The sequence below is a fragment of the Falco punctatus genome (assembly GCF_963210335.1).
Source record: "Falco punctatus genome assembly, chromosome: 4".
Taxonomy (NCBI): Eukaryota; Metazoa; Chordata; class Aves; order Falconiformes; family Falconidae; genus Falco; species Falco punctatus.
Window position 1 is genome coordinate 101,427,453 of NC_137583.1, and position 14,493 is coordinate 101,441,945.

Below are 14,493 nucleotides of genomic sequence, written 5' to 3' on the forward strand. Positions count from 1 at the left end.
GTCACTGTGTGTACCCAAATACATATATACTGTAAGGTAGCGGGCTTACTGTTTGTCACCTCTTTCAAAGGTTTCTTCAGACAGGTAATAGAGAGAAGGTTCAAAGAAACAAAACCGTAAAAACTAAGGAAACAGATTTGCCTTACTCAGCTGTTGTTGTGTGCTGTTTGGTATGAGTGTTCTAAATTTTATTCTTCTGATTGTAAGATGAGCTTACTGTGACTTGAACTATACTTGAGTAGAGTTCAACTAAGTTGCATTTATCAATAATTAGAAATAAGATTTGAAGCCAAAGCATGCACTTGGAACAGATGGGTGAGTTGGGTAAAGCCCCCTATATTTCAAAACTGTAATGAGGTCAGTCACCCTGTTAGTATATGGATTCCTTCTTGCCCCAGGTGTTTTTTAGTATGTAACTGTGATAAAAGATTGAGCAGTATCTAACTTCTGTCTCTCCAGGTGAAGATGGAGCAGGTAAAACTAGCTTAATAGGAAAAATCCAAGGAATAGAGGAGTACAAAAAAGGAAGAGGAATGGAGTATTTGTATTTAAATGTGCATGATGAAGATCGAGATGGTAAGTTTGTATTTCTGATAGTACCTTAAACCAATTTGAAAGCAGTGGTTCAGTAGCGTGATATTTGGAATGACAGTGGGATGGTTTTCTTTGTAATTTGCAGGAGTCCATCTTAGGCCATGGGTGATCTGTATCATAAGAAAATTTCTCTGTGTAATTCCTTCAGTAGGTATTGTGAATGACCACTTAAGTAGCAGAGGAGGAGAAGAACCAGTCACAAGAAAAGGCTGAAAAGAAAAGACCAGGGAAATAGTCTTAGCTGCAACATTCTGAACGGATGTGCATTCCTCAGGCCTAGAGGAAAAGGTGCCTAGGCAGGAAAATGTGCACAGTACTAAAGGAGATTTTAAAAACAACAACAAAAAACGCCACCAACAACCCAAAAATTGGAGGAAGGAGAAATAAAATAGAAGCTGCGTTTCAACTGGTTTGAGTTGGCTTATGGCTAGAATGTTAAAAAGATGTTTTAAGATCCAGACCCCAAATACCTGCAGTTATGGAATGAGTAACTGATGCTTATATATGGGGAGACAAGGGAAGGAATATGACCAGGCACTATAGAGGTGTGATGAATTATCTAGAGGCAACACTTAAAGGGAGTGGGGTGTGAATAAGGACATACTGGGAGCTGTGGGGAAAAATGGGAACTCTTGTCTATGCTATAAAAACAAATACAGATAGAAGGAGAACCAGAAGAAATTGGCCCGCGCCCCCCCCCCCCCCCCCCCCTTTTTTTTTTTTTTTCTAAAATCATCTGCTTTCCTGACTTCCATGTATGGCTGTTGGCCTCAAAGATGACTTGACCAGGGTTAAGAGGATTGATAGTTTGATCTAAATGTTTTCCTCAGAACTTCTGTAACAAGTAATAAAAACTTACTGGAATGCAAAATGTAATTTATATTAAGCTATCTAATTTTGCATCAACAGCTCTTCATTTACTGCGGAAGTGCCTCTGAATATTGGATTATGGTGTTTTTTGGGGAAAAAAACAGTGGCATGGTCTGTTTGTATGGTGATTGCCCCTTTGCAAATCTGAAGAATAACTTTCTTGTCGATTAAGTCCACCCAAGTCATTAAAAACTTGCAGTTCTGCTCCAGCTTTCTGAAGGGCCAAGGTACATTCTGGGCTTTAAGAGTTACAGGCATATCACATCAGCGTTTGGAAGGGGAGGTGGCAGTCCTTGAGAGCTAAGCCTTGAACCCAAAGGCTGAGAAGGGATGGCTGAATTCACCTAATTCCCTCTTTCTAAGTTGCATCTTGAAGAAAACATTTTCCCTCTCTAAAATTGTGAACGTCAGTTTTGGAAGTGTTGAATGCTCTCTCTGGATTCTCACTTTCAGATAATGTATTTCAGATCTTTAGTTGTCAGCCATTAAACATCAGGGTTTGGAAGAGGAGGGGCTTGTCTCCTCGAGCTGCAGTTGCTGTGTTATGTACGATTGAGTGTTAAAATATGTCATCTGCTTTCTGCCTTGTATTTTACATGTCTGAAGAAGATTTAATAGCAGTTATGTAGTGAACTTTTACAAGTAAGTCTCATAAAATGTTTTTCCTTTTTTTGTAGACCAAACAAGATGTAATGTATGGATTTTGGATGGTGATCTCTATCACAAAGGTCTTCTTAAATTTGCAATGGAGGCAAGCTCTCTAAAGGACACTCTAATTATGTTGGTAGTAGACATGTCTAGGCCTTGGACTGCACTGGATTCTTTACAAAAATGGGCAAGTGTTGTAAGAGAACATATTGACAAGTTAAAAATACCTCCTGAAGAAATGAAAGAAATGGAGCAAAAGTGTGAGTATTCCACAAATGCGTAGGAATCCATTTAAACCAAATACGCGTAATGCTTCCTGCACCATTTGATCTCACCATTGCGGTCTTTTTCATTCTTTGGATATGTTACTTAAAACTAGGAGTTATCAAGTAAGTCAAGCTTCAGATAAGTCTCAAGTAGCTGTATGAACAAAACTTGTGTTTCTTTCTAACAGAAATACCTTAATTTAGGAAAAAAAAATACCAGAATGAACACAGCTGAATTTACAGTCTTGCTTCTTGCAGATTTTTATAGATAAGATCGTCCAAGCAATAAAACTTCTTAGCTTTCAGTTTCTTATTTTATTTATTTTAAAGGCAAGTCACTGCATCAGCTTAACTGTTCCTGTAATTAGTCAGTCTAGAGAGTCTGTAGCCTGTTCCCTGCCTACCAAAAGTGTTAAATGTTGAGAGGATTCATGACAGCATGGTAATGTCTGGGCTCTTTCTAGTTGAAGAGCTTTATCATAATTATTATTGACACTAATGCAGCTATATGTTTGTTTGGTATGGATATGATACAGCTCCGTCAGTGTCTTGTCCTTTCAGTTTTAAACATGCAGAACACAAAGATTTTGCAGGATTCCTTAAGCGATCTGACTGAACTCACTAACGTTATAGCTCCCGATTACTTTTGGGCAACCATTGTATTTCCTTTGGGATACTAGAACATGAGTCCTTCCCATTCATTTCTCAGTGAATTACTACAAGGAAGAGCATTTGAGAAAACTGTGTGGTAATGTCAAATAGCATGATTAAACTTTGTTTCCAAGTCTGAAGTTGCTCTCTGGAACTGTTGCATTCTTAAGCAACCAACAACTGCCAGACTGCTGAATAGCTTTTTCAGAAATGCGGGTTGTAGCTGTGTTGTGGTGAAGTATCCCATAAGGTGACAGTTGTAGGTACTCTGTGGGGAGGGGTGTTGGTTGTTTTGTTTATTCTTTTGAGAGGGGTTCTTCTGAAGGAAGCATCATCCTTGAGAATCCCGTGTTCCATAGCAAGAACTTGTTTAGGAGGGAGGAGCTCAGCTCTTTTGGATCTGTTTTTTGGTTTGGTTTTGGTTTAGGGGAGTAGTGTTAGTACGTGTGTATTAAGCTGAAACTGTTGGTGTGTGTTTAAGATTTTACTGGGTGAAAGTATTAAGGATGTAGTATCTCTGATATCAAGAATGTGTAGCTCATGGTTTTGCCTCTTCATTGACTAAGTGAACAGAACAGGAAAACTCTACAAAATCCAGAAAATTCAAGTGATTGAGTCAAAAAAAGCTACTTATTAAAAGCCTTGTCTGCTCTCATATTCTTTTATCTTGTCCAATTCTTACAGATATTGGTGGTCTGCATGTTGGGTATAACAGAAGCCCTGGACACAGTTCAGACATGACTGGAAGCTGGTTTTGTTTTGAACCTCCTGTGATGTGGCCACATGAATTGCTAGGCAGGCAGCAGCTTGATGCTGCCAAAAGGAGGAGCGAGGAATCTTGCTTGCCAGACTCCTGGCTACATGGTCCTACTTTATTCTTGTGGCAGGCTCAGTGTTCCTGAGAGGCTCCTGTGAGCTGATTTAACTTGCTAACAGGACTGAAATCTCTTGAGGGTTTGCATGTGTAGTTCTCTGGAGGTGTGCTGCTGTGTTTGTCTTCCAGTTTTAGCAACATAACCGCTCAAAGATGGACCCTGTGAGGACTAAAACTGGAGGCATTGGGGGACGTAGCAGCTGTGTGTGAAGGGTTGGAATAGCTCTTCTGTTACTGAATTCATCTGTGTCTAATGAGGCCTTGTGGCCTGGTCACTTTAATTATGTCTCTAAGGGACACCTGAGATTGTATTTGAGCTGTGATATACTACATCAGTCCTTCTTTTTATTGTTTGCTGTACTTGTATAAAGTTTAGTATGTAGTGATCATACATGGGAATTCTAGGAATCCATTGCAGACTTCTAGTACTGAAGTAGTATGATTTTTATTTTAGCATCCAGTTATCCCAGAACAGACAGGATGCTGTGAAGGAAAGACTCCCTTGAGTGGCTGGCATATCTTGGGGAAACCTCTGGGTTTAAAACACAGTCAGTTTGGGAGGCTCTTGGAAGCTCTTAGACCAGACTGAAGTAGCAGCATTCCCTGAGTAAGAGCCCAAGTTGACTGTTCAAGTAGAGATGATAATCTGTGCATGTGCTGCTTGTTACTGTGAACTCCTGGATCTGTAGAAAAGTTGAATAAACTTGGCCTAATACCTTTTTTTTTTTTTTTTTTTTTTTTTTGTCTCTAGAGTGTTGAAATAAGTCTTGCTCTTTTAATTAAACTAATGGTTTTCTAAGTATTTTCTTCAGTCAGTTTAGTGAAGGTAGTGGTGGATCAACATAAATCAGGACAAAGCAGTGAGAAGGTACTGGAGTAGTTAGTGGCAAGTGTGTGTGATGCAGCTGAATTTTTGCTGGTTGATTATTTTTTTTGGCTGAATCAGAATGTGCTATTCATGGAAAAGTCATCAGTGGTGGGGTTTGGTAGAATCCTGTTCTGCTGTGTGATGTGAAAGGTACAGACATTTTATCCCTAATATCGCATCCCTGACTTATGAGTAGTGACTGTGTAATTAGAGGCTTGGGTGTATGCATCGGAACCTGACGAGACTCACAAGTATAACTTTATCTTTTTTCTAATTCTTGTTAGATTCTGACTTACCCTCCTTGCTAAATCTTAAAGTAGTTATCTGATCTATTGTAAAAGCATACCAAATATTTAATATGCTATAAACTAATTATAAAGCTAGTTAATAGCTAATGTTTCTGTAGTCTATTGTTTTTGTTTATTACTACTGTAGATGCACCGTACAGAGAGAAGTGTGGGCAAAGGGTTCTTAGGTAAATCTTGTTATATGGTAGCAGCTAAGCAATGTGTATAAGGCTTAATTCTGTTCTAACAAACTGTTCCACTAATTTTGCCAAGAAGAATGCAAGGAAACTTATGTCCTTTAGGAAACATACTGAGCAATAATAGTTAATAGCAACTGCCCATGGTTCCACGGTGAGAAAATAAAACTGGTTTTATGTTGTCCTTATGGACAGTTTTATCTGGGCATGTCCTTGCAGCGGCTGATCAAGCGGGTCTCAGACTCACTAGTTCTCTCTTGTGGTCTGTAAAGCAAACAAGTAGTCAGCGCTTAACTGTGTATGCTGAATTTTTTTCAACATAAAGAAGCAGAAGTACTATATAATCAACAGTGGTAGAGATCAATGACAGTGGAAATCATTGTTGAAATAATGAAGTAGCTGATCTTATAACTTTTTTTACTTTCAGTGGTAAGAGACTTCCAGGAGTATATAGAACCAGGCGAGGATTTCCCAGCTTCTCCACAGAGAAGAAATACTTCATTACAGGAAGACAAAGATGACAGTGTGATTTTACCCCTGGGTGCAGATACACTAACATGTAACTTAGGCATTCCAGTAGTAGTAGTTTGTACAAAGGTTTGTTTCACATTTTAGGTTTTTTGCATATTTTATTTAAGCAACTCTGTCAATTGTGGATTTGGGGTGGGAAGCACATGGTTATTAAGTCATTCTGAATACCTTGAATAAGAATTCTTTTAAAATGTTTAATGTCAAAGTTGGTTATCTTCTGGAAGCCCTCACTGCACGTTATTATGGGGTTAGTTTTTCCTTTAGTTCTATCAGTTTTCAAGGAATTGAGGAAAACCTTAGACCTGGTTTAGCTCATAAAAGTGAGCTAGTCAGTAAGCAGCTAGAATTCCCTTGATCTCCACAGTCGTCCTTATTCTGCGACTAGTGTTTTAGCATGGTTTTTTATTATAGCTGGTATTTCTTCTGAAGATAAATATATTTAAGGGTTCTAGTTAGAAAAGTGCTGTTCTATTAATTTTCCTCAGTTCTTAGGGTGTTTGTGATCTGTTTTGGTTTCTGTGGGTATGTAGCCATATTCCTAGTCTAAAGAAAAAACGATGTGGTTCTCTTGTGGCTGTTTTTTTGGTTTTGACTCCCCCCTCCCCCCCCCCCCGGGCTCTTCAGTTCTCACTGGCGTTTAGCATACTGCATCTGCAGCCTCTGCTAGCCTACAGTGAAAGACTAAACCTGATGCGTATGCTGTTCCTTCACTGGAAGGCTAACCCTCTTATTTGAAAAGCACCTTTTTTTCTCGTCTGCTAGGTCTCTGTTATTCTTCTCCCTCCCTCTTCCCCTTCCCCCTTTTTTTCTGCTTCCACATTTCTTGCTTTTGCCTCCATTTGTAAAGGGCTAGTTAGTAACTGGACAAAAAACAGTGTCTTGTAATATCACAGTGTGTAAACAAAAAAAACCCCAACCCAAAACAAAAAAAAAAAAGGGGTAGAAAATGGTGGTGTCATTCAGTGGGTCAGTCTTCAATAGAGACTGAATTACTGCACTGGCGGGGGGGAATGAGTGAAAAATGGCAATCGCTTTAACTCCAAGTTAGTGCTGACCACGGTATATTCTATGATTCCATACATAGCAATTATGCTTCTAAACTATCTTAGCAGCCTTTTTGGTTTTTTTTCTGTCCCACCCACCCTACTCCATCCCTGTTGCCCAGTTGTGAACTGGATGTGTAGCAGCACTGCTATTTCAACACATACGTGAAAGCAGTATATTAATTTTGTGTTTATTTTGACAGTGTGATGCCATCAGCGTTCTGGAAAAAGAGCATGACTACAGAGATGAACACTTTGACTTCATTCAGTCACATATCAGACGGTTCTGCTTACAATATATCCTTTAACGTGTCATAAAGATGATAATGATACAATTAAATCTTTGCGTGAATTATGATAAGCTTAGAAGAATATTTGCATCTGTGCTGAAGTAGGATGCATCTCCTTTACTGTAACTGGCAGTCTGCTTCAGCTACCCCTACAGGCAATGCTGAATTAAACTTGTCTGGTTTTTTTCTTGGTTTTTTTTTTCTTTTGTTTTACGGAGCTGCAAGAGTCTAGTATATCCCCTTACTATGAATTTCTTTACTTGCCTTCATTTCCATATATAGGGGTCAGTTTGCATATTAGCACATCTTAGCTGGCAAGCTCCTTAAAATAACAAGATAATTCATTTAAAGTATGATCTTGCTTCAGATACATGTAAACGCATGTTATTCTTTTTCACCCAAATATGCAGTCTCTTCAGTGTTCAGTAATTCCACAGGATGAGGTGATGAGGGAAGGAAAGAAGTATGAATTGCTGTAGGCAAGATCCACTGGCTTCTCCTGTGTTGGTACAGAGACAATGCACACAAGCTGTTGCTGCACTATTACTATTTTTAAACTTAACTTTTTTAAAAAGAAGCATATAAAATACTGTTTAGTCAGCTAGATGTGCTGAGATCTAGATTTAAAGGCCAGCAGTGTACCTATGTTGTGTCATCATAGCTTGTGCTGTGGTAAAGGGAAGTTTAAATGCTATTGGAGGGACCACAATTAACAGATGAAAAGAATGAATTCAAGAACCTGAGACCATAGTTGAGTACCAAGATAGCACTTCCTTCAAAGGGCTTCCAATTTTTCAAAATGGAGTTATGGGCAATTGTAGTAAGTCTTGCGGATGGAGGAACAATACAAAATACTAGTAGGAATTAGTCTCTGTGATTGTATATGCCATATATGACTTGGAATTCTATTCTAAACTTCACAGCATGGGACTGGGACCCCATTATATAACTTTCCTCTAGAATTTTGAATTGTATGCATGTAGAAGTAAACTAGGGGGTTGGCATTTTTATAATCCCAAAGTAAAAATTACTCAAAACTTCCCTGGTTGCTTTATTAATTCTGTGTGTAAGCTGCTTTAATTGGATACTGAACCATGCTGAAATACTGTGCGCTCCCTTGGTCTTTTAGTAACTGATACATAGCACAACTCATTTGCCTTCATTTTGGTCAAAAGCAGGCACTGTATAATGTAAGAACTTGCTCCCCTAATTTAAAAACCCAGATGGGGAAGCAGAAGATCTTGGCATTTTAGAAGCTACTAGTGTTAATGCTGTAGTGTCTGTGTCGCAGGATGGGATAATGACAAGATACAAGGATGTGGCATGAAAACTTTTGTTCGCTAAAAGCAGAAGGCAGTTTAAGGCATCATAGTGAAACTGCTGGTATTGTGAGCTTTGAAAATGAGAAGAGCCTGTACTTTCTCTAAAAGCAGTAGCTGAGCTGGCATAAAAGGAATGAAGAAAGTAAGATTTAAATTACTAAATAGATTATGTGAAAAATAAGTGTTGGCCGTCATTTGACCTGTTTGTATTCCCCCTCTAAATTCTACGAAGTAGTTGACCCCTTTCTGTTAGTTTAAAGGTTACTTGGGTATCTCTTACTAGCCACTAAACTGAGTTTTCTTTAACAAGTTTATTCAGATGGTGCAGCACTTATTTACACTTCCGTAAAGGAGAACAAAAACATTGATTTAGTGTATAAATATATAGTCCAGAAGTTGTATGGATTTCCTTTCAATGTTCCAGCTGTTGTTGTGGAAAAAGACGCAGTATTTATGTAAGTTATCTGCATTATTATGTGTATATGACTACAAACTGTGTTTGTGCCAGACTGTAAGACAGCATTCAGAGCTTTTTTGTTTATGCTTTTTCAAGTCCCATTTAACATTCTTATGAGTTGGACTTTGGTGAATGCCAGTAGATTGAGATCATAAATGCTCGCTGCCCCAAAGAAAAGTGTTAAACCCAGAGATTTTGCTCTTCTGTTATGGTGATTCAATGAACCAGTCTCTTAACTAGTTGTACTAATCAATAACTGGCTTGCACAGGAGAATGGGAGCTATGAATACTTTCCTGGCTTTCAGGTCTGTACAGTTCAGGCTTGCATACAAGAATAACCTGATGTAACAATAGAATTTAAAGCCAAATAATCCTTCATCTAGTCCTGCAGGTTGGGATAATGACAAGAAGATAGGAATATTGCACGAGAACTTTCAGACACTAAAAGCAGAAGACAATTTTGAAGATATCATAACAAAACCACCAGTCAGAAAGGTAAATTGAGATGGTCTGACATTCAACTTCATATCTGTTTATTCACCTGTCAGTTTTTTGACTGTTTCTCTTTCTTTGAGACTTTGATTCTAGTTTATCATGAGTGTGATAAACCATGTGGAGTTTTTTCTTATTTTATCTTTTAATTTTGTGTTTGAAGTGCTTTAGTTAGCAAAATATCATTATGTATTTCCATTCTGTATAGCTCTTCTCCAGCATACGCTGTTTTTCTTTCTGCCACTGTTGCATTGTTCAAGACTACAAATATACCTGTTTTGCTTTCATTACCAAATATATATTAAAAACTCGTAAGTGTCGTGTAACTGTTGGTCAGGTTGAGTTAGTATTTTAAGAACACTCCATTTTGCTCTGTTGCTCATAATTTCATAATGGTTTCTGTTTCTCTTGGAGTATTTAAAATAACAAAGCTTGAGGCAGTGTAGAAGAAAAAAATTAAAGTGAAAATGGATTCTGCATATATTCAGTATATTTTCTCTCTCATACTATTTAACAAAAGGCTTTGAGAAAACTACATGAAAACATGTGAGGTTGTTGAACAAAATAGTAGCAGCGGACCCCATGTGTACTGAAGTTATTGGAGACAAATATTTCTATAGCTTTTTTTAACAAAGCTAAGAATTTGAGACTGATTATATTTCAAAGTGTGACTCATTTTAGCTGATAAAACTAGTACTATATCCTTTCTTCAATCTTTAGGGGGAAAAATCAAGACATACTTAGTAGTGTGTTTTAAGTGTCCAAGGAAAATCTGACAGGTTTTTTTGCATGCTTTCAAACTTCAGGCCTGGATTACAAACTTTGATATTTACCATGCTTGTTCTGGCAAAGTTCTTGTGGTGAGCTTATTTGGAGGGAGAGTGCCTGTGGTCTGATACACAGAACTGGGATCCAAGATGTCTTTGTCCAGTTCCTATACCAGTCTAATGCAATGCAGTTGAAGACTTACTTTTCCTATAGTTATTTATAAAAATAATAGCCATGTGAGGCTTCTAAGTTATTAGAGACGTGAACATGCTGCAGAGCGTGTGCATCTGTGAATGTTTCTTACTGATCCTGAGACCCCTGAGTGTGCCTTGTAACAGTTTACTTCATTCCTCTTTTACGGAACACTTTAATGAACTTTTTAATGAGTCTTTCTACAAGTACATCTAAAGACTTATGCCTGCCAGGTCAAAGGAGATAATTAGAAGTGAAATAGAAGTATCATTAACTTAGCTTAAATGGAATCGTGAGGTAGCAGTTTTAAATATAGAAAATGTGGTCTGCAGTCAACATGGCATTTTACACATTTATTGCATTACTGAATACCTTGGTCATACTCACCAAGGTATTTGACTGACTTTTAGTCAAAATGATGGTAATGTTTTTGTATTGCAGTTTGTTCACGAAAAAGAAATTGTAGCAGAAGATGACCAAGTGTTTCTTATGAAGCAGCAGGTAACTTTTTGTCTATGAAACAAACAGCCTGTGTTTCATTTAACAACATTCTCAATACAAATTTGGGTTTGTGTTCTTGATCACTGCAATATCTAACAGTATATGGATTTGTTTGTTTTTTGCAGTCACAGTTGGCGAAACAACCACCTACTGCTGCAGGAAGGCCAGTGGTTAGTAATAAAAATTTTAAATATCATTACATGAAAATTACTCACTTTCATGTCTTTAGAGGGTCGCTTAATTGCGCTATTGAATACTCTTTGATCTATTTTTTAAAAACTACGTAAATTTACAGTCTACATTGTATACTGCTCTAAAATTGTGACACTTCACAGCTAATTGTGACAACTTGTATTGATGGCAAGGGCTAAATGTCATGCCTTTTACTTTTCATATGTTAGAATGCATCTAAGTAGTTAATTGGCTCTCCTTTCTGTCCCAAGAGTGCACCAGGGAGTAAACTATGTTGGCTGAATTGCCTTTAAGCTTTATATTCTAAATTTGGCACTATCTCTCTAGGAATGTTAAGACTGGCATAAAATTAAGGTCAAATGAAAACGATGATCTACGTTTAAAATAAAAATAACTAAAAATAACACAAATTTAATGGGGAGCATGTGATCTTTTAAAGATAGCTTTACCTCTTTAGATGAACTGCAAACACTACTTGTTATCCTTGGAGTAATGAATACTTTTTTTTTTCTCCTGAGCTGTGTTTAGTCCTTTTCACGGTGTTGGTGGTATGTGTGGTCTTCCCAAGAAATTCAGTGTAGTTCCTCTATGATCTAATCAGTACAGTTTTCACTACAGTCAGGCGGTACGGAGTAACAGATGGATTTTCAGGTTTCTCATGGGGATAAAATAAAAAGCTTCACAAGTGCTTTAGTTGCACCAGAGTTGATATTTTTAAGAATTTTACACGAGCGTGAAAAAACTGGTACACAATCAGCAAAATCTAATCCTGTGTCATTTCAGTTGCATAGGATAGTACGTTATATTACAAAAAAAAAAAAAAAAAAAAATAGGAGCAGTGATCTTATATTGCATGATTCAATTTTGTGGAAGATTGACCAGTTCAGCTTTCCTTTTTTTTTTTTTTTTTTTTTTAATAGGATGCTTCTCCAAGAGTTCCCGGTGGATCTCCTAGAACACCAAATAGATCCGTAACATCAAACGTTGCCAGTGTTACACCTATCCCTACTGGGTCAAAAAAAATTGATCCCAATATGAAAGGTACCTTTTCTGTGAGGGCGCAAATGCAGTTGGGGAAGTAAAGTAGCTGCTTTGCCTCTTTCTTTAATGTGCTTATTTAGACTGATTAGCACACTAAATCAGTATTTACTTAGAAAATCTGTTTTGTTTTGATTTTGTGTTGTGGTTTTTTTTTTCCTCCCTCCCCTTGTAGCTGGAGCTACTAGCGAAGGAGTCCTGGCTAACTTCTTCAATAGTCTCCTGAGCAAGAAAACTGGTTCCCCTGGTGGTCCTGGTGGTGTTGGTGGCAGTCCAGGAGGAGGCGGCACTGGAGGTGCTGGCAGCAACCTGCCATCATCAGCAAAAAAGTCAGGTATGATTAATGATAAAGGATCAACTCAATCTAAATTGAAAGTTGTGGATCATTCTTAGTATAGTTTATCAGATGTATGAACACTACTATATTTAACCGAATGTTTTACTGGGTATGGTTTTTGCTTTTGTTTTGACAGCAGTCGAGTATTGCCTTTTTAATGGTTCTCAAAGGATCAAAGGAAAGCTTCTCATGTAGTCGTTTAAGCATGAATTGTGTCCACATGAGGTCGTCTTTTTTTCCTTTGTTCCCCACCATCCAAATAAAATGGCTTATGCTATAAGCCACTTCTAATATTGTTCAGATATATTGGGACTGGATTTCAACTTGATATTTTTTTAACAATACAGTCGGTGTTAAAATAATGTTATCTTTTGCTAGTGATGTCGCTCTGTGATAAAGGCTTTGATGGAGTTATGTTGCCTATAAAAATACTTACGTATTTTCTGCTGATAGCTTTTTTAATGATGTGATTAATAATTAGTATTAATATAAAAATGTCTAATAGAGACTGCTCTAAAGCTAGACACAAAACTACTCTGGTGCTTCTTGCTATTTCAGATTAACATGTTTCTGTATTATTTAAGAACATACCTATACAGACATCTTCCCTCCTCACTTCCCCAGAGGTTAGTAATGCTGCGCTTAGGTGAGAATGCTGGTGTTTCATTAGTACTGGACATGAGCGTTTACTTGTATGTAGTAAGAGAAAAGAAAACACATCCCACTAACGTTTTGTGTAGACTGACCCTGAAAACCTTTTTACATGTGTGCACTTCCCTTTTGTACATGCAGAGCTCAGCTGGCTGGGCAAAGTTTACAAGTACTTTCTAATCTGCTGCAGGCAGAGTCAGCAGTGCTGGTTTGGACGGCGTATGGAGACTGTTCCAATGAATGCCGCTGACGCGATACGAGGTGCAGAGAGCACCCACTGAAAAATCCTGTGGGGACTGGCCAGCAGTGGGTTTGGGTGATGCCAGGCAGGAAAGTGTTGTGTCCGGGGCTGTGGCAGAAACTTCAAGGATTAAACTACTAAGGAGCAAAAATGTTCTCAGAAATTTCCTAATATACAACAGATGAAGGGTTAGGGTGTAGCCAGTTCAACATTGCAAAGGTTTTCAAGAAATTACCATAAAAACAAATAAGTTTGGCTTAGATGTGGTCCCTTCAGCTTCCTCAGTATTTGCTGTCTTGTGTATAGGGTTATTTATGGCACTCTTCAAATTGGAAAATTGGATAAAATGGTAGTTTGGGATTTGAGAATTACTTTTCCTCTCAGCAGCTATGGGAAATGCCTCTGCTTATTAGTTGGAATATTAGCTGCTTTGATTCTGATACAGTATTAGCTTTTGTTAAATTATTTGAAGAGCATCATAGTACATCTGACAAAAATTAGCTTTGTGGATAGTTCCTGTTAATTTGCATTTTCAGAAGGGATGCTGGGGCACTGCTAATAGAACACGTGTGTCAGCATTTTCCTTTACAATCTGAGATAATATGCATGCTTGTCATGGCTTTAGACTAATATTCTGCACTGCCTTTTCCCATATTGTCTCCTCCATTCTTGTGATAGAACATGGCAGGACAGAAACATAGACAGGGGAGTAAGAGTTAGGAGTAGAATGCTAGGGGGAAGAATGGTGTGAATTAAACTTGGATCAGGTCTGAGTGTGACTGCACAAATGTTTGTGCCATTCTAAGTCAGGGAGAAGGTAAGCGCGTGAGGAAAGAAAGGCATTTGCCATCTGCAGGTCTGTGCATCCATGAGCAGTGGAGTCAGGTTTGTGCTAACCAAGTATGTAAAACTGATTTCATTGGTTTGTGTGAAACCGCTGATTTACATTCAGAATTCTTTAAAATACATATGATGTAGAAAATTGTGTAAAGTATTCATAATTGCTAGCTATAATAGACTTTTTTGTATTTTATACTTTAGCTCTTCATATGCTGACAATTAATACGTAATTATGGAAGCTTCTTTGAGAAATCAGGAATATAGAAGGATATGACTTTCTGTCTACTGTTTCCTTTCTGTTTCTTTTGAGTTTTGGCCTTATGCCTTCACTCTGCACCCAAAG

The 14,493-nt window shown here is 37.8% G+C and overlaps 1 protein-coding gene across 1 annotated transcript in view; it reads left to right on the forward strand.

Annotated features, from left to right (window-relative positions):
* The window catches only part of DYNC1LI1 (dynein cytoplasmic 1 light intermediate chain 1), a 28,269-nt gene that overhangs the window by 11,967 nt on the left and 1,809 nt on the right, over positions 1 to 14,493 (forward strand). The window contains exons 3-12 of the mRNA XM_080387255.1: positions 460 to 576; positions 2,142 to 2,372; positions 5,683 to 5,852; positions 7,033 to 7,126; positions 8,761 to 8,896; positions 9,282 to 9,393; positions 10,792 to 10,851; positions 10,977 to 11,021; positions 11,964 to 12,084; positions 12,257 to 12,415. Of these exons, the coding sequence (XP_080243381.1) occupies positions 460 to 576; positions 2,142 to 2,372; positions 5,683 to 5,852; positions 7,033 to 7,126; positions 8,761 to 8,896; positions 9,282 to 9,393; positions 10,792 to 10,851; positions 10,977 to 11,021; positions 11,964 to 12,084; positions 12,257 to 12,415 (1,245 nt within the window). The remainder of the gene's footprint in view (positions 1 to 459; positions 577 to 2,141; positions 2,373 to 5,682; positions 5,853 to 7,032; positions 7,127 to 8,760; positions 8,897 to 9,281; positions 9,394 to 10,791; positions 10,852 to 10,976; positions 11,022 to 11,963; positions 12,085 to 12,256; positions 12,416 to 14,493) is intronic.